At 38.6% G+C, this 23,806-nt stretch overlaps 1 protein-coding gene across 4 annotated transcripts in view; it reads right to left on the bottom strand.

Annotated features, from left to right (window-relative positions):
- The window catches only part of LOC126996126 (laminin subunit alpha-1-like), a 213,020-nt gene that overhangs the window by 118,099 nt on the left and 71,115 nt on the right, over nucleotides 1-23,806 (bottom strand). For all 4 annotated transcript variants that reach the window (XM_050856332.1, XM_050856331.1, XM_050856330.1 and 1 more), the window contains exons 4-11: nucleotides 20,446-20,688; nucleotides 12,195-12,358; nucleotides 7,799-7,886; nucleotides 7,035-7,231; nucleotides 5,694-5,790; nucleotides 3,658-3,798; nucleotides 1,557-1,673; nucleotides 108-248 (exon numbers count right to left, since the gene is read on the bottom strand). In XM_050856332.1, the coding sequence (XP_050712289.1) occupies nucleotides 108-248; nucleotides 1,557-1,673; nucleotides 3,658-3,798; nucleotides 5,694-5,790; nucleotides 7,035-7,231; nucleotides 7,799-7,886; nucleotides 12,195-12,358; nucleotides 20,446-20,688 (1,188 nt within the window). The remainder of the gene's footprint in view (nucleotides 1-107; nucleotides 249-1,556; nucleotides 1,674-3,657; nucleotides 3,799-5,693; nucleotides 5,791-7,034; nucleotides 7,232-7,798; nucleotides 7,887-12,194; nucleotides 12,359-20,445; nucleotides 20,689-23,806) is intronic.

Genomic DNA, 23,806 nt, shown 5'->3' on the forward strand with positions numbered 1-23,806 from the left:
GATATAATTTTGGGGGTAAGTGATTCTGAAAAATGCTGGTGCAGAACTGGAGGCAGACCCCACAAAGGCTCTCTTCCATAAAATCAAGACAAACAGGGGTAACATACTGTGTAGACGGCCAGCTTGGCGGCCTCACAGACGGTGGTGGCGCCATTGCAGTAACAGGCAGTGCAGCCAACAGGGTTCCGGGCATCCAGGTGGAAGTGGCCGGGCGCACAGGTGTCACAGCGAGGGCCGACCACATTCTCCTGCAGGTAATGCATTGAGGTGAGGGGAAAAAAGGGACTTGCAATTATTCTTTTATGGTAAAGGAGACAGATCATGGGCTGAAGAATAAAAAATACCCTCAAAATTCCTTTTCTACTAAAAAAAAAAAAAAATGATAAGGGACTTTTCAAACACATGCCAGAGAAAACAAAATATCAGTAAGGAAGATATTAGTTAGTAGGATATAAAGTCACATTCTTGAAGCACACTTACTAGGAGCATTTAATGATCAATGACTAATGACTGACTGGGAGGTTGGGTTAGGACTGGGGTATTCTAGGTAATTTAAACATACACAAAAAATCAGAGGGGAACTAGTAGCACATATAAATAAAGAACACTATAATGGTTTGTTTGATATAAAGTATAATTTTTCAGAAAGGATGAGTTTGAATTTACAGACGGGGCGCTGGCTGACCCGGCAATGCTCACCTATGGTCTGTCCGGCTTGGTTACTGCCTTCAAGCCGCTGTTTACGAATTCCGGCCCCACCACTGCACACACAGGATAACACCTAACCTATCTTAATGCTACACTGCACACACAAAACGTCTCACCTTCAACAATACAAAGAGTTTCGACAATATTCCCAACAAAAGTTCCAGACCTGCCTCCTGCTGATACGGTCTGACTACATTTACCATGACATGTTTTCATTTAGCACTATCGACTGCTTATGTATGAAATTTGGGAGATTACTGTATTTAGTTTAGAGGCTGAGGATAATGTTTAGTGCCTAGATGAAGACCTACACGTGTTGAGTGCGTCACTGAATCATCAACTGAAGCATCGGTGAAGCCTCCAGTTATCCCGTTTTTTTTTTTTTTTTTTTAACTCTGTAATCACTTCCCTCCCCATTCCTGACTCATCAGAATCACTTGCTCGGCTTCCAATACTTACTATTTTGCACTTTGAACAATGCAGTGAAATGGTTAAACGTTCGTATTTCAGGTCTAAATTTTAAGAGAAAACTAGAAAACTTTAATGTGGCTATGAAAAACTAATCATTCACCTGCATGCATGACAACCTCCTTCATGACTGTTACCTGGGGATAATAACTCTCTCTCTCTCTCTCTCTCTCTCTCTCTCTCTCTCTCTCTCTCTCTCTCTCTCGTATGTGTTTGTCTCTCCCCTCCTCTCTTTTTCTTCCTCCCTTCTCCAATTACCTCCCTCACCAGGCTGGTCACAGAAGGGATGAAAGGAAGAGAAGGAAGACTAAGAAAAGAACGAGAAATGTCTGTCTGATTGCCTCTCTCTCTCTCTCTCTCTCTCTCTCTCTCTCTTTCACCTTGCAGTCACAGTCGCCCTCGCACTCGTCACCCTTGGAGCCGGCACGGTCGCAGGGGCAAGGCTCGCAGGCGGGGTAGCGGCGGTAGCCCTTTTCGCAGCGGTCACAGCGCGGGCCCTGGAAAAGAATAGCATAGTTACCCTCTTCGCGTTTCTTTCCGGCTTCTCTCGATCTTCTTGCATGATCTTTACCTGCATAGATTTGCGCACGTAGGTTCACTTCTTCGTTCCTTTTCATTACTCGCTTTCTTTTTTTTCCCTTGTTTGGTTTAGTTGTGTCTCGCACCTTGAAACATTTTAGTTACATATTTGCTTCTCCTGTCTCCTCCTCCTCCTCCTCCTTCATCTTTTCCTCCTTCTCCCCTTTTAATTTACTCCTCTTTCCCCTCTTTTCTTATCCTCCTCCTACTCCTTTTCCTCATCTTCCTCCTTCTTTTCCTCATCTCCCTCCTCTTTTTCCTTCTCCTCCTTCTTCTCATCTTTTTTCTACTCCCCCTGCTTTTATTCCTCTTTCCTTTTCTTCTCCTTTCCCTATTTCCCCTCCTTCTCCTCCTCCTTCTTAGTAGCTAGACATCAGCAAGACAGGTTTTAGTATTTTTTTCTTCCTACAAACAAGGCAGCGCTGAGAAAATTCTAACCAACTTTTACGTTACTAAACCTGCAGGAAATTAGGATTCGATCTTTTTTTCTTCTTCTTCGTCTTTTAACGGTAATAGAAAATGAACTTCTCTCAAGGGTAGCGTCGACAATCATGATAACCAACACCTGTTATAAGCGAGTAGGTACGAGATTATACACGCAAAGGTTATACTGTAAAGCTATTAGAGAAACCACGGTGGATGGACTTCATCTATACAATCACCAGCACTTGCAGCGTTTGGGAGGAAGCATTGAGGAGAATTAATATGTATTGTTACAGAGATGATTGGTGGTCTGTTTTTTGGTCATAGGTGATTGCTCCGCCACGAACCGATCTTTTATAGTCATGAAAAAAACAACCTCTCCTTTTGGTCACTCTATACAATCGTCTGTCGTAGGAGCGGCAAGTAGCGGGCTTTTTTTTTTTCCACATTCTTTTTGTTCCCCTTGAGCCGTGTCCCTTGTTGTAAAATAATAATAATAATGAAAAAAGTGAGTGGGAGTTTTTTTAAAGTCTATAAAGTCATGACGAATAACTACACTTCTAGTTATATTTCGTGTCCTTTTGAATTTTTAATTTTTTTTAACAAGCACGAGTGTTTATCGACATTTTCTACCGGTACGAGTATTTTGGGGGATCTTATCAACAAATACGAGCATTTTTTTGTTGTTTTTCTACCATACGGACATCTTAAGCAGTTTTTTTTTACCAGTATGAGCATTTTTAGCACTATTTTTTTACCAGTACGATCATTTTTTTTTGTTTTTTCTACCACTACAAACATTTTTCTGCATTTTCTACCAGTACAGGCTTCTTTTTTTTTCTAGCAGTACGAGCATTTTCTGATATTTTTCCACCAATGCGAACATTTTGGGGGGCATTTTCTACTATTATGTATACTTTTTTTTAACAGTATGGGCATCTTTTGGTATACTTCTATCAGTAAGAAAATCTGAGGCCTGGTCAATTCGCGCCTGCTTCCTTAGTTTCACGATGACCATCTATTTACCTTATCAAAGTCTCACAAGTCTCACTTATAACTTTGCTTTCCTCGTTTTACCGGTGCATTATAAGTGCATTATAAGTATTTGACGGCTTTTTTCGAGCCAAAGCAAAACCCGAAGTCTTCCCATAGCCTATTTCACGGCCAGAGAAGAAGGCGCACGCTCTGTTTATAATCCCGTGAGATGAATTTTCGAAGGACAGTAAAACAACACAATTACATAATCACGAAGAACAACGAAACTTCTCTGGGGACAATAACAATAAAAAACAACTCCTCCCAAACTTAAACTACAGAACTGTGTGATGCTTTTTTTTTCAGGAACAGTAACTAAACAGCACAATTACACACAAACAAAAAGAAACTACAACAAAACATCTCCTGGGACATCAACAACAACAGAGAAGAACTCCACCGAAACTAAAGGCTACACAACCCTCTCCTTCGCCCGCTACTCACGTGGAATCCCTCCTTACAGATGCAGGCGCCGGGGAAGAGGCCGAGGTTGAACTGCGAATCGTCAGGCACACATCCCCCGGTGCTGCCAGGCCCCGAGCAGGCACACGGGCGGCACGGGCGTTCTGCGCCGGGTGCCACGCCCTGCCAGGCACAGAACAGACACAGGTTCAGCGTTAGGGGAGGTAGAAGGGACTTAAAGGGTGTTGTTGAGGGGGCCGATGAAGGGAAAGAATATAGAGGAAGCCACGGACAGAACGGGGACAGGCACAAAACAGGCATAGGATAGGCGTTAGGGGGAGCCAGAAGGGACTTAAAGGGTGTTGTTGAGGGGGGCGATGAAGGAAAATAATATATAGGAAGCCACGGACAGAACAGGGGCAAGCACAAAACAGGAATAGGATAGGCGTTAGGGGGAACCAGAAGGGATTTAAAGGGTGTCGTGGGGGTGGACGGTGGAAGAAAAGAATGTGTTAGAGGCCAGGCATAGATTAAAAACAGGTTACACGTTGAGGAGGTATAGAAGGGATTTAGAGTGTGTAGTGGAGATGGACAGTAGATGGGAAGGAAAGTGAAGGAGGACAGGGACAGAACAGGCACAGGTTAGAGGAGGTAGAAGGGAGTAAAGGGTGATGTGGAAGTAGACAGTGGAAGGCAAAGACTGTGTGGGAGGCCGAGCACAAAACAGACACAGGTTAGGCATTTGGGAGAGGTAGAAAGAATTTAAAGGTGTTGGGAAAAAGAAGCTTGAAAGTTTCGTTTAGTCGGCGCAACATCTGTGGTCATATGCCGGAGAGAGACAGAAGGAGAAGGAATTATAGGAGAAGGGAACAGATCTCAGGAGACGGGACACAACGCCCGATTAATACCTGGTACCCATTCCCTGGTGGGTGGACAGGGGCGTAGGGTATCGGAAAAGCCGCCCAAATTTTTCCACTCCGCCCGAGGGTGTTGGGGAGGTGACCGTGAACATAAAGACTGTGTAAGAGCCTGATATAGTATAAATGTTGTGTTTGGTCACTGTCGAGGGTGCAGGAGGGACCCACCATCTCCCATACACCGATGTACTTAAGCAATATTTAATGTATTTTTTCTATTGTGCATTGTCAGATTACGTTTTCAAAAACAGCAAACTAATATTAAATTAAAAAGATTATTTCATCATATACATATTTCAGGCCCTTTTTGTTTTTACTTGAGCACTTTTATTAATTTACTGTTTGTGATTATATGTGAATGTAATTATCTCTCCACTGATGTATTATTTATTATTCATTATTATTATATTCAACACACACAGGTTTAGGAAATTATATTACATGATATAATGTGATCACACCTGGGACGTTGTTCTAGTGATCTAATTACGTTAAAAAAATATATATGCATTATGGAATATGTAAGAACACACACACACACACACACACACACACACAGAGCTTATTTCCTGTATATTACAATTAGTTAAATACAGATTGGTAAACACACACACACACACACACACACATTATTTCCTGTATATTACAATTAGTTAAATACAGATTGGTAAACACACACACACACACACACACACACACACACACACACACACACACACACACACACACACACACACATTATTTCCTGTATATTACAATTAGTTAAATACAGATTGGTAAACACACACACACACACACACACACACACACACACACACACACACACACACACACACACACACAGAGCTTATTTCCTGTATATTACAATTAGTTAAATACAGATTGGTAAACACACACACACACACACACACACACACACACACACACACACACACACACACACACACACACACACACACACACACACACACACACACACAGCTTATTTTCTGTATATTACAATTAGTTAAATACAGCTCGGTAAACACACACACACACACACACACACACACACACACACACACACAGAGCTTATTCGATGTATATTACTAGTTAAATACATCTCGGTAAACACACACACACACACACACACACACACACACACAGACACACGTAACCTACCTGGGGTCTGTAGAAGCCGGCAACGCACTTTTCACAATTGTAGCCTTCGGTGTCGTCCCTGCAGGCCACGCACACGCCGCCGCCATCATACTCGCCCCTGCGGAGGACGAGGGTAGCGTTGCCAGATTATCGTATTCACCACATTGTATTTATTACTTTCAAGCCTCAAACTCTCGTACCTACACAAATAACGATAGAAAATTGAAGTTACCGTTAAAACTCCTATTTATTGATGTTTGTTTGTTTGTTTTTGCTATAGTTATCGGTCAGAAATTACGAAAATGACGGTTTATAAGGGTCTGTATTCCGTCATTATTTTCTATTGACGAATTCGCGGGTTCAGGGTTCGAATCCAGACCTTGGGAAGTCGGAACCCAGCTCACTCATCCAGCTGTTCATCTTTATTTTCGAGTTGGTCAAAAAATGAACACTTGGGAAACCCGGGAAAAGAAACTGCGGTAACTCATATATTCTTTCAGGAGCAGCGAATAGCGGGCTTCTTTTATTGTTTCCTTTTTTTTGAGCCCTTGTGCTGTCTCCTTTGCTGTAAAAAACAAAACAAACAGAAAAACAACAACTCGGATGTCACGCTGGCCAGGTCACAGGGTAGCGGGACCAAGGAAGAACACACCACAAGCTTAAGGGTCACTGACACGGATATGAGCACCGAGGCAACGCGTAGCTCAACTTTTGCCGCCAACTTTAGCTTACATAATACAAGGTGTCATTAACGCATCTCATATACCACGCAAGGTGAGGTACCCAGAGACCGTATAATGAGCTTGCTGAGGTACGATGTGAGGGATTTGGAACATGAAATTTGTCGAGTTTATTATAAATGTTTCATCTTCCGGAGACTCATTTCGGAGCGTACTTCTCTCTCTCTCTCATAACACGCATATTTGTGTTGGCTGTTGGGGGGAGCCGAGTGTGCAGGGGAGGGAAGTGAATCAGTGTTATTGTTAGTTGGTGTGTTGTGGTGACAAGTGAACGTGTATTTGTTTTCTGAATGAGTCTATTGTACCGCAGTCTAAAATCTGTTGAGGGAAACTGTCCCAGTCACGTATGGTGCGTGGAAAGTATGAGTGCTTGTATGCGTCAGTGTTAGTGTGACATGTTTGGTATTTATATGGATGTGTGTGTTACGAGTACGTTGACGTTAGACGTGAAATAAAAACTGAGCAAAGCCATAACATAACCATTAAAAAATACACAAAAACAAACCTATAAAGAAACAAATTCATAATAGTAACGAAAACAACAAAACCTGGTAATGAAAAAGCAATAGATTCAACGCACAGAAAACAACAAAGAAAACGGAGATCTATACGGGCAACTCACCTGGTATTGAGGGAGAGCCGCTTGCTGGCCACCTCCGGGTCGTAGATGCAGGAGTCTGCGTGACCAAAGCACTGGCACTGCTCGCACGCCCCGCCGTCGCTGAAGTTCCCGGCGCGCCACGGCTGCTGGTTGTAGAGGGGGCAGCAGGTATCGCAGCTGTCCCCGCACGTATTATGGACGCAGGAACAACGCGGGAACTGCAAGGAGGACGTGGGGAAGACTTTATTATTATTATTGGTAGACAGGCAGAAGTAGATGTTGAAAAGGAGACAACAGAAGATAATAAGGAGGAACAACAGGGGAAGGAGGAGGAGGCAGAAGATAACGGAGCAGAAGAGGACAAGGAATGATAGATTGAAACATAGATACAGAGTTATATTCTATTGTATCAACGCAGTGACTGAAAGAACGACATTGCGAAGGCTTTTATATTTATCGTTATTATTATTACTATATAAACACGCGCCGACTGAAAAAAAAACCCGACATAGGGAAGGCTTTCATCGTTATTTTTATTGTTATTGTTATTTTTCTGTAATGACGCGCTGACTGAAAAAAATAATATGGAGGATATTTTTATATTTCTTTTATTATCATTATTATTTTTTTCCAGTTTTTATGGTAGGATGAACATGAAACAAATAAACGAGAGAGAGAGAGAGAGAGAGAGAGAGAGAGAGAGAGAGAGAGAGAGAGAGAGAGAGAGAGAGAGAGAGAGAGAGAGAGAGAGAGAGAGAGAGAGAGAGAGAGAGAGACTGACTTACCTGGTTCCCCGTTTCACAGTCGTCAGCGTGACCATTACAAACACACCTGCCGCCGATACTGATGTCCTTGATGGAGTAGAAATACCTCCTGTGGGTGCGAGATAGATAGATAAATAAATAGACATACAGATAGATAGATAGCGGGACGGAGAGATTAATAGATAGATAAACCGAGTGAGAGGAAAACAAACATTAATCCACGCAGTAAAAAGATCAAAACACTCAATCTCTCTGGGGGAAAAAAAGGTATTTGTTCTTCCCATCAGATTTATCAAGTGAAAAAAAAACTCGCACTGACAAACCCGTCAAATGAACGCCCAAATCACGGAGCGGCCGCATCGATTTCCCGGTGAACTGAAGCCTAATGAAATGTCAATAACGAGAAAATAACATAAAACTTCAAACGATGACAACTTAATTGAAAGATGAATGGAGATTGATTGATAGATGTAAATAGATAGATAGATAGACTGATAGATGTAGAGAGATAGATAAATAGATAGATAGGTTGAATGAGATAGACAAGCAGAGGTAGACAATGTGTGAAAAGAAGACAATAGAAGATAATAATAAGATAATGAGAAAAAGAGGAAAAAATGAAAATAAATGAAGAGAAAGAGGGAAAGGAAGAGGAGACGGTGAGGAAGGAAACTAAAAAAAAAAGATGAGTAGAGGAATGCGTAGATGGACAATTACAAATAAATAAATGAATAAAAATATAATAAAAAAAAAAAACGATTATGTGCTAACGGATTTATCTGATATACATATACAAAAAGTCAGATAAAAGAAGATAAAATAGAATAAACATCAAACGAAAATGAATATATATTAAATACAACAAAAAGGTAAATAGGAGAAAAAAAGGAAATGAAGAAAAAAAGAGAAATAAATCGTTAATATTCAAAGATTTTATATGCATTAGAAAAAAAAAAAACTGCATCGTATCAAAATCACGTTAAAATACAGGAAATCAGAGAAAAATGCATAAGGTAACAGATTAAATTGTAGGTATATATATATAAACTACCATCATCATCATCAGCCTGCTTCACTCCCCCGCATGACTTAACCTTTTACAAACGTTTCCATTAGCTTCCGTCCTGAGCCTTTGCCTTTTAGTTTCGAGTGGGGGAGTCAAACGTTTCATATGACTTGTAAATTTCATCATAATAACTCGTGAACCGAATCCTTTTGTTATTTCTCAGCCAGTCTCTCTCTCTCTCTCACGGGGATCAAAAAACTGGAATAACTTGGCTCAGTCCCTTCTAAATAATGATAATTTAGTCTCATTTAAAAGAAATTTATTTTCATTGTTACATGGTAATTATACTTAATATTTTTCAGTGAAATATATACCTTAACTACCTCACATTAAGGCATGTTAAAGAGTGCCTGCTATGCTTTCACCCTATCCTTCTCCTTCCCCCTTTCCCTCCCTTCTCTACTGCTACTACTACTGCTACTACTACTGCTACTACCACTGCTGCTACTACCACTGCTACTACTGCTACTACCACTGCTACTACTACTACTACTACTACTACTATTAGAATATGTAATAGTAATGTTCAGGATCAGTATCACTATTATGATTTTATTATTATTATTATTATTATTATTATTATTATTATTATTATTATTATTATTATTATTATTATTGTGCGTTACTACTGTCACTACTATCATGTCTATCATTATTATCATGTCTATCATTATTATCATGTCTATCATTATTATGTCTATCATTATTATGTCTATCATTATTATCATGTCTATCATTATTATCATGTCTATCATTATTATGTCTATCATTATTATCATGTCTATCATTATTATCATGTCTATCATTATTATGTCTATCATTATTATCATGTATATCATTATTATGTCTATCATTATTATCATGTCTATCATTATTATGTCTATCATTATTATCATGTCTATCATTATTATGTCTATCATTATTATCATGTCTATCATTATTATCATGTCTATCATGTCTATCATTATTATGTCTATCATTATTATCATGTCTATCATTATTATTTCTATCATTATTATGTCTATCATTATTATCATGTCTATCATTATTATGTCTATCATTATTATCATGTCTATCATTATTATGTCTATCATTATTATCATGTCTATCATTATTATGTCTATCATTATTATCATGTCTATCATTATTATGTCTATCATTATTATCATGTCTATCATTATTATCATGTCTATCATTATGTCTATCATTATTATCATGTCTATCATTATTATGTCTATCATTATTATCATGTATATCATTATTATGTCTATCATTATTATCATGTCTATCATTATTATCATGTCTATCATTATTATGTCTATCATTATTATCATGTCTATCATTATTATGTCTATCATTATTATCATGTCTATCATTATTATGTCTATCATTATTATCATGTCTATCATTATTATCATGTCTCATTATTATCATGTCTGTCATTATTATGTCTATCATTATTATCATGTCTATCATTATTATGTCTATCATTATTATCATGTCTATCATTATTATCATGTCTATCATTATTATGTCTATCATTATTATCATGTCTATCATTATTATCATGTCTATCATTATTATCATGTCTATCATTATTATGTCTATCATTATTATCATGTCTATCATTATTATGTCTATCATTATTATCATGTCTATCATTATTATCATGTCTATCATTATTATGTCTATCATTATTATCATGTCTATCATTATTATGTCTATCATTATTATCATGTCTATCATTATTATGTCTATCATTATTATCATGTCTATCATTATTATCATGTCTATCATTATTATGTCTATCATTATTATCATGTCTATCATTATTATGTCTATCATTATTATCATGTCTATCATTATTATCATGTCTATCATTATTATGTCTATCATTATTATCATGTCTATCATTATTATCATGTCTATCATTATTATGTCTATCATTATTATCATGTCTATCATTATTATCATATCATTATTATCATGTCTATCATTATTATCATGTCTATCATTATTATGTCTATCATTATTATCATGTCTATCATTATTATGTCTATCATTATTATCATGTCTATCATTATTATCATGTCTATCATTATTATGTCTATCATTATTATCATGTCTATCATTATCATGTCTATCATTATTATCATGTCTATCATTATTATCATGTCTATCATTATTATCATGTCTATCATTATTATGTCTATCATTATTATCATGTCTATCATTATTATCATGTCTATCATTATTATGTCTATCATTATTATCATGTCTATCATTATTATCATGTCTATCATTATTATGTCTATCATTATTATGTCTATCATTATTATTATGTCTATCATTATTATCATGTCTATCATTATTATCATGTCTATCATTATTATCATGTCTATCATTATCATGTCTATCATTATTATCATGTCTATCATTATTATCATGTCTATCATTATTATCATGTCTATCATTATTATGTCTATCATTATTATCATGTCTCATTATTATCATGTTTGTCATTATTATTTTTTTTTATTGTTATTATCATTATTATTAGTGATATTGTTATGAAACTATTATTACTGTTAGTAGTATTTTTGTTGCTATTGTTATTGTTATTATTAGTATTAGTATTATCACTTTGTTCTATTAATCAGGAACAAAAGCCTATTTTCATTAATTTTGTATTGGTGTGCACATGTATATAGTATGCATTCTGAGTTAGCCATACTTAATTTTTTTGCAATCTTTAATATATTTTTGAGAGACCTTGTCGCACCTGTTATGCTCACTTATATATAAATATATATAACATGTAGTCCATAAGAGAGCTACGGCTCAATGGACTAGTGGCTTTTAAAGACAATGTGTAAAATAATCTATGTAACTACCTTGAGGCCAATCAATCAATCAATCAATCAATCTCTCTCTCTCTCTCTCTCTCTCTCTCACTTTTCTTTTGTTTATTTTACTCATTAACAGTTTTCTTATCCGTCATAGTAATTCTCAACATAAATATGAGTGCATGAGTTCATGAACTATCTGATTTAGTGTGACTCTCTCTCTCTCTCTCTCTCTCTCTCTCTCTCTCTCTCTCTCTCTCTCTCTCTCTCTCTCTCTCTCTCTCTCTCTCTCTCTCTCTGTTAGTGATTCCATTAAATTTTGTGGAAGTTCATTTATTTCTCACTCTCTCTCTCTCTCTCTCTCTCTCTCTCTCTCTCTCTCTCTCTCTCTCTCTCTCTCTCTCTCTCTCTCTCTCTCTCTCTCTCTCTCTCTCTCTCATATTGCTTTTCCCCACATTATCGTTTCATCTCTCTCTCCCTCTCCCTCTCCCCCTCTCCCTCTCACTTGGTCACAGAGGCGTCGTTCTGAGCATCTCTTCCTTGGAGGTCGCCGTGCAGCGTTCGTATCCTCTGCAGCCTCAGTCGCACATATCTCGCCTCCGTAAACTCCAACAGCTGCTTTGATGGTCCTGGAGCCCCCGGCCGCCCGTTCACCAAAGACGTGTGGATCTGGAAGGCAATCAGAGGGTGCTTAGGGTACGGAGAGAGAAGGAGAGGTGCTGAGTGGGTTGGTTGTGGTGGGGAGAAGAAGGGGGGTGGGTTTAAGTGGTGAAGAAGGGGAGCTCATAGGTTTAGGTGGTGGAGAGGTAGAGAGTGGGTTGGTCTTAGAGGTGGAGAGAGAGGGAGGGAGTGGGTTTAGGTGGAGAGAAGTTGGGAGTGTTTATGTGGGTGAAGGAGAGAGGGAGTGGGTTCATTTAGGTGTTGTTTTAGAAGGAGTGGGTTTACAGGTAGTGGAGGTAGGTAGGGAATGTTTTACAGGTGGTGGAGGGAGATAGGGAATGGGTTTACAGGTGGTGGAGAGGAAGGGCATGGGTTTACAGGTGATGGAGGGAGGAAGGGAATGGATTTAACTGGGGAAAAGAAGTAGGGAGTGTGTTTAGCTGGGGAAAAAGAGGAGAAAATGGGTTTACCGGTTGGAGGGATGGCGCGTCGCAGTAACCGTGTGGGGAGAGGTGATAAAGAGGACATGTGATGATGAGGAACGAGGGACATGATGAAGGAGGAGGTACTGAGCATGGAAGAGGAAAGAAGGTCGGAGAAAGGACATAATGGAGAGAGGCACTAAAAATAACATATGATAATCAGGAATGTGGGGCAAGAGGGAAAGAGAATAGAAGATAGATAGAAGAATAGAAGATTGATAAAAGGAAAAGAGGATGGAGGAAAATGAGGGAGACGGAGCAAGTAATGACGAGAACGAAGAGAGGAAGACCCGAGGATGAGATGAAGAAAGTGAGAAAATGCTGATAAATGGAAGTGGGATAAAAGGAAAAGAAGAAGAAGAAGAGAAGGAGGAAAAAAAGACTGAAGAGGCGATAAGGAGATTGTAAAAAGTTCTGAAAAAATTAAGCACTGATGAAATTGATGAGGAGACTGAGAAAATGCTGATAAATGGAAGTGGGATATAGAAGGAAAAGAAGAAATAGAGAAGGAAGAAAAAAAAACTGAAGAGGCGATAAGGAGATTGTAAAAGGTTCTGAAAAATAAATTGGGGAGTTTAAGGAAGAGAGGAGGAGGAGGAAAAGGAAGAGAAGCCAGGGAGGTTGAAAAAGGTACTGAAAAGGGAAGAAAGAAAGTAGAAGGAAGAGAAGATTAACTATAGATGGGAAGGTTGATTGGTATTATAGAAATAGAAAGAAAAAAGAAGAATGGAAGATCAAAGTGGATATTATAAGTTTGAAAAGGTCGTGAAAGTGAAAGAAGAGAAAAGAAGGAATAGAAGAAAATCGACGAGATGGGAAAATTGCAAAAAAAAAAGACTTCAGAGAAAAAGAAAAAGGAAAGGGGAAAAGATGAAAAGGACTGAGCGGAGAAGACACACAGAGCCGAGCGAGGTGGACAAAGAGGAAGAAATAGGAAACACATCTATAACGAGGGAAAGTGAGGCGAAAGGAGAAGACATTTTGGTATCACATAATCTCTCTCTCTCTCTCTCTCTCTCTCTCTCTCTCTCTCTCTCTCTCTCTCTCTCTCTCTCTCTCTCTCTCTCTCTCTCTCTCTCTTATTTATCTATCTTTATATATTTCACAGGTTCTTTGGTGTTTCATTATTTATTTACCTGCCTTAATGCTTGCTCCCTTTCTCTCTGGCGATTTTATTTTTATTTTTGTAGTCTGAATATTATAACGTGAACTCGTATTTTTATATTTCCTATTTTCCTCAGGTTTTCTCCCTCATCTGTAGCTCCTTATCTCATTATATATTTCCCCTGATGCTCTCGGAAAACCCAAGGCACCATTTTCATTTTCATTTTAACCTCAATATTGCAGGATATACTTGTAGGAGTTTTCTGCTCTCCCACAGGTCTTTCTCCTCCTCGGCTCTTGTTTCTTATCAAATGGCTTACTTTCCTTGCTGCTCTCAAGAACCCAAGGAGACAATATGTTTTCTTTATCCTTTTTGGTCTTGTTTCTTATCGAATGGCTTACTTTCCTTGCTGCTCTCAAGAACCCAAGGAGACAATATGTTTTTCTTTATCCTTTTTGTTTCATGACCAGCGCAAATTCGGGATATATATTTTCTTACTTATACGAGTACATCGCTTCCTTCCCATCTCTCGTTGCTTATTCAAGTTATCCGCTTTCCTCGGAGTTCTCTATACACCAAGGAGGCAATGATTTTTTTTTTTAGTAATTCCTTTAGTCCTGATGCTTAAGTTTGTAACGGCGGCAGTAATATAATCTAAGTGGAATACAGCTTTGTAATCTAAATGAAATATATCTTGTAATTTGTGCGTGCAGCGATTAGCGGTCTTTTTTTCTACAGTTTCTTTTTCTTGTCCTTGAGCTGCCTCCTTAGCTGTAAAAAAAAAACTCTAAATGGAATATGCCTTTGTAATCTAAACAGGATACGTTTTTAATCTGCATGGAATGTCTTTGTATCGTATCAATTTCTTCCACTGTGCCTTATCAAATGTATGTCTTGAATTTGTTTTCCCTGTATTGGCTCACTTTCTTCCACCGTGCCTTATCAAATAAGAACATAAGAACATAAGAACGCAGGAGTCTACAAGAGGCCGGTAGGCCTGTACGAGGCAGCTCCTTTGACCCTAAGCTCCCGTGTATCTAACCCCACCTAATATCGCTGTCCATGAATTTATCTAGTCTATTTTTGAATGTGACAATTGTATTGGCACTCACCACATGACTGCTAAGCCTATTCCACTCATCCACCACCCTGTTAGTAAACCAATTTTTGCCTATGTCCCTGTTGAATCTGAATTTATCCAGTTTAAATCCGTTACTTCGTGTCCTACCCGGTTCTCTTACCAACAAAACCTTATGAATGTCTCCCTTATTAAAGCCCTTCATCCATTTATAAACCTCGATCATGTCTCCACGCACCCTTCGCCTTTCTAGAGAATGCAAGTTTAACTGTTTGAGTCTTCCCTCGTATGGCAAGTTTCAACCCTGAATCATCTTAGTCATTCTCCTCTGCACCGATTCTAACATTTTGATATCCATTCTATAGTAAGGTGACCAGAACTGAACCGCATAGTCAAGATGAGGTCTAACTAATGCTAAATATAGTTTGAGGAAGACTTGAATTTGTTTTCCTTGTATCGGCTCACTTTCTCCCACCGTGCCTTATCAAATGTATGTCTTGAATTTGTTTTCCTTCCTTCTACCCTCTTCTTCCCCTTTCACGACCTTTTCAAACTTGTAATCTCCACTTTGATCTTCCATTCCTCTTTTTGCTCCCACCAATCAACCTTCCCATCTAGCTGGTCTTCTCTTCTCTCTACCTTATCTCTTCCCTTTTTGGTACCCTTTTCAGCCTCCCTGTCTTCTCTTCCTCCTCTTCCTCTTCCTTAAACTCCCCAATTTTTTATTCGTTATTAGTGTCTTTCTTGTATCTATCTTCCTCCTGTGAACGGTGATGAAAGAAATAACGTTACCTCTGACGCTATTGGTAACCTTCAACGCGTGGGTGACGGAGCAATTGACCTTTCTTTCGGCCACTCCTCTAACTCTTTTTAGGAGCAGTGAGTAGCGGGCTTTTTTTTTTCCATTATTGTTTCCTTTTTTTATGCCCTTGAACTGACTCATTTGCTGTAAAAAAATGTAAACAATAAATAGCGAGTCTTTTGTAATACGTGTGTGATTGTGTAAAGTCAGGTATGCGTTTCCATCAGGCAGGCTTTCCTTTCTTCCTCATCTCCTATTTATTTATCTTTTCTCCCGCGGTGCTCCTCATTCGCTAAAGTGCCGACCGTTTTCGTGTTGTTCATCTACTAAACCATAACGGCGATGCTTCTCTTCTTACCAGGTATGTATAAAGTTGAAGGCTTGAGTACCTGGATTTTATTATTATTATTATTATTATTATTATTATTATTATTATTATTATTATTATTATTATCATTATTATTTAGTCATTACTTCAAAATATTTATAAAGGTGGGAAGGTTCTTTTTCAGTCGAGGTAGATACACGGAAAAATGTTACGAGAAAAATATATAGAGAAACATAAATAAAAAAAGGTATAAATAAAAAAAAAGTTTGCCCAGAAGTCACCTACAGTTCACTTTAAATAATAAGAAAAATATATATACTGACAGCTAGACATAGAGAAAGGACGAGAAAAAAATATATAAAATATGGAATTCAAAAAAGCATAAACAGTGACATACATATGAAAGCCACGCAGTTTACTTTAGACGAGTTATAGAAAAAAAAAAAAAAAAAAACTACGAGAAGAAAAAACACAGAAAAAGAAGATATATAAAAAAGACGTGTACTGAAAATGATAACAAAATGAAGCTTACCATTAGGAAAAAAGAAAGTTACAGGAGAGCAATTGAAAAAAAAAAAAATCGAAATGTACCCCAATAAATATAATGAGTTTGTCGATTACTACTACTATTACTAACGATAAATAATTAGGAAAAAAGAAAATTACAGTAGAGGAATTGCAATAACTAAAAAAAAAAAAAAAAATCGAAATGTACCCCAATGAATATAATGAATTTGTCGATTACTACTACTATTACTAACGATAAATAATTAGGAAAAAAGAAAATTACAGTAGAGGAATTGCAATAACTAAAAAAAAAAAAAAAAAATCGAAATGTACCCCAATGAATATAATGAATTTGACGATTACTACTACTATTACTAACGATAAATAATTAGGAAAAAAGAAAATTACAGTAGAGGAATTGCAATAACTAAAAAAAAAAGAAATACAAAAAATCGAAATGTACCCCAATGAATATAATGAATTTGTCGATTACTACTACTATTACTAACGATAAATAATTAGGAAAAAAGAAAATTACAGTAGAGGAATTGCAATAACTAAAAAAAAAAAAATAAATAAATAAATCGAAATGTACCCCAATGAATATAATGAATTTGTCGATTACTACTACTATTACTAACGATAAATAATTAGGAAAAAAGAAAATTACAGTAGAGGAATTGCAATAACAAAAAAAAAATAACAAAAATCGAAATGTACCCCAATGAATATAATGAATTTGACGATTATTAAAAGCTCTACCAGCCTCCAGGAGTGTGCGCGGCGCCAGCTTTCCTTAATGTCCAGCGGAGGGCGGGGCGTCAGGTTAATGCCGCAGAAATGGCCTCTGTCACGGTGACCTTTTAGCCCAGCATTGGTTCCCGGGGTTCGATTCCCTGCAGTCAGCGGTGTATAAGAGGAAGAGGAAGAGAAGAGGGGAGATAAAGGAGGAATAGGAGAAGGAGGAGGGAGAGTAGTAGTAGTAGTAGTAGTAGTAGGAGGAGGAGGAGGAAGTCTAAGGGAAGGAAAGAGGGGAGGAGTGAAGGACTTCCATCGCTTATTTCTCCCTCTCCCCATTTCCCCTCCCGCTCACCTCCCTCGTTTTCTCCCCTCACTTCCCTTTCTCCCTTTTCTTCTCCCTCATATTGTACACTTCGAGAACATTGATGGCATAAATAGATATACGGAGAACAGTTATGCAGATGACACTGAAAACGACAAAATAACATACGAAAAATGATGAACCGAAGAATAAAACAAAAAGAAGTTAACGTAAAAGAAATAAAAGAAAGAAAATGTGGAATATAAAAAAAAAGTCTCGCACGTAAGCTTCAATTCCCTTCACTTTCACTCACGGAGAAAATATGAAGATCAAGAGAAATTCGTGGGATTACAAAACGTGGTCCATCAGCGGCCAGGCCAGAGTTTGTTTGTTTGTTTGTTTATCCATTTTTCCTTCAGCGATGCGGCAGGTGGGTTATTTTTATGCTAGGTTATTTATCTATTTATTTACTCCATGAATATTCTCCCTTTGTTGCTTATTTCCACTTTTATGTATGTATTGATCTGTTCGTGTGTGTGTGTGTGTGTGTGTGTGTGTGTGTGTGTGTGTGTGTGTGTGTGTGTGTGTGTGTGTGTGTGTGTCGCTACCTGCAGGATTTACTGTACAGTGAAGAGAATGACGTTCAGATTGCTGTCATGAACTTCAAACAGAAATTGTCAATCTCAATATCAACCAGAATTCAACTTTATTGTTCCTTATATTCAAATTTTGTAAAACGTGAAATATATAAATTGAAGATTGACATGAGAGAAGTAGAAGGAATATCAATCTTGATTACGCGTGAGCACTCCCTAGCCGAGGAGGAAGGGGTTGGAGTAGGCGCGGGAGGCGGGTTACCAGTGGAGGGGCGCCTTTGTTCGTGTCGAAGGGTTCACACACGTATTTTTAAACATTCCGTCACCTACGTTCACCAATTTGACAAGGCTTTCCTAAGAGTTTGGGGCACTTCCAGGAGTAGTTTTATGACCCTGGTGGTAGTGTGACCCTTCTTCTGTGCCATGAACCTTAAAAACCACTCATGAAAACCCGACTGATGCCCTCCTTTACCTTTAGAAATAGTTGATGTGAGAAGCGATGGTGTCTTAAAATACGGCCCTCAGATCGAGAAACATGCCTGCGAGCAATGCGTCAGATCTGCCCGGCTGAGGTAATAGTTTGGTATTAATGGCTTTGAAAACTTGTCGGTGGGTAGGATGGATCGTAAAACTGTGTCATGTTATTCATAAAGTTTTGAACCTGCAAGCATAGTTTGTCGGAATGTGCTAACTTATATTTTTCGGTGTCTATTGTGTTAGATATTTTACGTTTAAACTGTTTATGTTTCAAGTATATATTTGGACCATATAGTTAAACGAATGTTCTTTCATATTTTTTGTTATTTTGATACGTGATGGAGGTAAAGTTGGGGGCCTACGCTACAGCTGCGCGTGGCCGCGGTGCTCACCTCCGTCGCAATAGCCCTGATGCCTGTGGGCTGAACGAAAACAGAGAGCGGGATGACAGTAGAGCGACGAGATGCGTTACGTAAGGGCTGTTTTGCGTAATTGGAAAACCTCTGTACTCCTCCAACGGAACAGTTATTGAAAGGGAAAGTAGAGGGAAAGAAAGCTAATCAGAATTTAAGCATAGACAAGTAGGGGGTTCGAGTAATTAGTTTCTTTATAGGGCCAGTGTGACTTTTCTTTTTTGTGCCCTTGAGCTTCCTCCTTTGTTATAAAAAAAAAAAAAAAATCCAGGTTACCACGTTTTACTTCCCCCAAACTTCCCCACGTACCCATTTATCGACCAGCCCGAACGGGAGGATGAACGGCCGGGTGAGCTGCACACCGACCGCCCGAGCCAGGATTCGAACCCGGGCCCGCGGATTCGTAGCTAGGCACGCTAACCACTAGACCACAGATAGATATCATGTAATTCTGTGGTCAACAAACATATTTATGCATCTGTGTAACTCTCTGTGCGTGTGTGGGACCGTGGGTGGGTGGTGGTGGTGTGTGTGTGGGGGGGGTGGGGGGGGGGGGTTAGAAAACTGGAACACTAAAATAAACACATTCAAATTTGTGAGATAAAAAAGGGCAGGGAGGTAAGAAGCTGGAACACTAAAATAAACACATTCAAATTTGTGAGATAAAAAAGGGCAGGGAGGTAAGAAGCTGGAACACTAAAATAAACACATTCAAATTTGTGAGATAAAAAAGGGCAGGGAGGTAAGAAGCTGGAACACTAAAATAAACACATTCAAATTTGTGAGATAAAAAAGGGCAGGGAGGTAAGAAGCTGGAACACTAAAACAAACACATTCAAATTTGTGAGATAAAAGGAGTAAATCAAAGCAGAGAAAATGCCAAAAGAACCAACGACTTAGCGAAAAGAAAACAGCTGCGCCATAAAACAACACGACCATAAAAAGACGCAAATTCCAACAAAAAAGCTAAAAAAGAGATAAGAGAGAGAGAGAGAGAGAGAGAGAGAGAGAGAGAGAGAGAAGCAAACCAAATGAGCAAAAAATAATATATGAGAAAAACAGAACGACATAGATAAACAAAAGGAATAAGAGAAAAAAATGGAGAAAAAGAAGGACGAAAGAGATAAGAAAATAGAAAGATACACATAAAGGAAAAATAAATATACAAATGACAAAATGAACACACACACACACACACACACACACACACACACACACACACACACACACACACACACACACAAACACAAACACACATACACTTACCTCTCCTCCCTCCAACGGGTTCAGACGCGAGAAATAGGACGTACAGATGACTTGGGTGTCGGAGGTGTAGGCGGGGCGACCTCTAGTGGCAGGAACACCGAACCAGGACGAACACTCGGCATCGGAGAGGGCGTAGTACTGCCAAGGCTTGTACTCCCTGCCGTCTATCGAGCGTTCCAACACCCAATTCCCAGGCCGAGGCGATAGGGCACTCTTGACGATGACGTAGGCGACTTGGTACACCTGTAAGATAGTGGTCGTGCTTGATTAGAAGGTGTGTGGTTATTGTCATTAGAGAAGTTTGTTTTTGTTATTATTTTCTTTTATGTGTTGTTCTCAGTAAGCTGGATATTATGGAGTCTTTGCGGAGTTAAGAACACTAACCTAGTCAAACGAAATTTATTGTAATGTTTCAGGGAGGCGGAAAAGAAATGAGAAGGTAGTAGTAGTGGTAGTAATAGTAGTAGTAGTATTATTATTAGTAGTAGTAGGAAAAGTAGTAGTATAACAGAAAATACTTATACCTAATACATAAATTATAATACCTAAAAATACGTTCAAAATACAAACGAAAACATAGCAACGCACTAAAAGAAATATAGATAAATAAAATACATACCCATGATCCTTAGTTTACGTACCAAACAACACCCTGAAATGTTATTCCGTTGGGGAAAGGAAATAAATAAAAGAAACGCCCGACGATGAGGAGTAACAGGAAAGATTAATTTTGAGGCGCAGCGGGGGAGTCTCGTGGCAGGAAATGAAACCGGGGAGTGACAGGCCAGAGTAATAAAAGCGAGCAGAAAAAAGCAGACGAGGCGAGTCCCCCTTCCATAGCCATAGAGAAAACGGAATAATGATAATAATAGAAGTACTGATAAAAGTAATAACGACAACAGTAATAATAATAATAATAATAATAATAATAATAATAATAATAATAATAATAATAATAATAATAATAAAAAAAGTAAAACGAAAACTAAGAAGAGAGAGAGAGAGAGAGAGAGAGAGAGAGAGAGAGAGAGAGAGAGAGAGAGAGAGAGAGAGAGAGAGAGAGAGAGACAATAATGTTACCGAAAAACAGAATACAACCACAAATTAAAAACGAAAAATAAAAATACGTGGATGAAATATACAATCACAATATCATGGAAAGCCCCCCCAAAAAAAAAAAAAAAAAAAAAGATGAGTGCTGAGGCAAAACATTACTTACAACAATGAACTGAGAAATGAGGACAAGTAAAGAGAAATACGTTACATATATCCAGAAAAAAAGGAGAGCGAGAAAAAAAAAGATAAGAGCGATGAGAGACAATGTTACATGAGACCGTAAACTATAAAAAAAAAAAAAAATATGAAGAACGAAGTAGAGTAGAAGTACGCTGCACACATAACTAGCAAAAAATAATAAATGAATAAATAAATAAATAAATAAATAAATCAAATGGCATATTATATACGACAAAATATATATTCCACGCGCTGCAGAACAGGTATAATAGAAGAGGAAAGCCAAGCACTCCGTAAATTAATGCAAGACTTAAACACTTCACAGTTGATGGCTGCAGCAGAGAACACCATCGGGTAATTACTGGAAGAGGAAGGGGGAGAGAAAGATGGGGGGGGGGGCAGTGAGGTAGGGGGGGAGGGGGGACACACAACCATTACACCTCCCCCCCCCCTCGTACCTCCTCTCACCAGCTGTTCCGCTTTAATTTCTTTTCGCGCTTAAAAACGAGTATCCAAAATCATTTAAGTATATATCAAAACCTTGAGACTTGCCCCCCCTCCTTCAGCCTTGCGACCTGCCCCCCACCCACCCCACCTCCCCCTCCTTTTTCCGACGCTCATTATATACGCCACTAGCAAGGAAGGTGAATACTAAAAAACATGTAAAAAAAATAAACGTCAGACAACTGGGTAAGGATAAATAGTGTGGAGCAGTTAATATATTTTTTTTTATATCAAAGGATACGGCTCAAGGGCAACAAAAAAGAAATAAAAAAAAGCCCGCTAGTTGCCGCTCCCAAACATTAAAAAGATATAAAAGACGCCAGCCGGAGAACTGGTTAAGAATAAGGAGTGTGAAGGGAGAGGGTTAGGGAGAGACAAAGACCACTATAGAGATGAAAAAGTAAGAAAAATAAACTGGTTAAGAAAGTGTGAAGCAGCAAGGAAGATAAACACTAAAATTGACAAATAAAAAAGTCAGGATAAAAAAATGGTATGGAAAAAAAAAGAGTGGAATCAGTCAGCTTTTTACAAAGAAAAATGCATCAGAAGAGGTCGCTGGCAACGAGTGTGTTCAAAGACAAGAGCTCTTCAAAGGAAAACGGGCGAGATAAAAGGAAACAAATTCTATCACAGGAGGCAGGTTATCACAGGAGGCAGGTTATCACAGGAGGCAGGTTATCACAGGAGGCAGGATATCACAGGAGGCAGGATATCACAGGAGGCAGGTTATCACAGGAGGCAGGTTATCACAGGAGGCAGGTTATCACAGGAGGCAGGTTATCACAGGAGGCAGGATATCACAGGAGGCAGGTTATCACAGGAGGAAGGTTATCACAGGAGGCAGGTTATCACAGGAGGCAGGTTATCTCAGGAGGAAGGTTATCACAGGAGGAAGGTTATCACAGGAGGCAGGATATCACAGGAGGCAGGTTATCACAGGAGGCAGGTTATCACAGGAGGCAGGATATCACAGGAGGCAGGTTATCACAGGAGGAAGGTTATCACAGGAGGCAGGTTATCACAGGAGGCAGGTTATCACAGGAGGAAGGTTATCACAGGAGGCAGGTTATCACAGGAGGCAGAGTTATCTGAGGCAGGTTATCACAGGAGGCAGGTTATCACAGGAGGAAGGTTATCACAGGAGGAAGGTTATCACAGGAGGAAGGTTATCACAGGAGGCAGGTTATCACAGGAGGCAGGTTATCACAGGAGGCAGGTTATCACAGGAGGAAGGTTATCACAGGAGGCAGGTTATCACAGGAGGAAGGTTATCACAGGAGGAAGGTTATCACAGGAGGCAGGTTATCACAGGAGGCAGGTTATCACAGGAGGCAGGTTATCACAGGAGGAAGGTTATCACAGGAGGCAGGTTATCACAGAAGGCAGGTTATCACATAATCTTAACGTTGGTGTTTCTAGTATAAATAAAACATGCCCACGCCATAAAGGTATTATTATTATTTATTAAAAAAAAAAGTCAGTCTTGTCCTGCAGATCTCCCGAAGTCCCCAAAAAGGAAAACTTTGCCGATATAAGAAAAAGAAAAAAGTGGGAGAAAACTAAGAAAACCAGTGAAAAAAGTAAGAAAACAACAGAACCAAGAAATAAAACGGAGGGAACA

Source organism: Eriocheir sinensis, chromosome 9, assembly GCF_024679095.1.
Source record: "Eriocheir sinensis breed Jianghai 21 chromosome 9, ASM2467909v1, whole genome shotgun sequence".
Taxonomy (NCBI): domain Eukaryota; kingdom Metazoa; phylum Arthropoda; class Malacostraca; order Decapoda; family Varunidae; genus Eriocheir; species Eriocheir sinensis.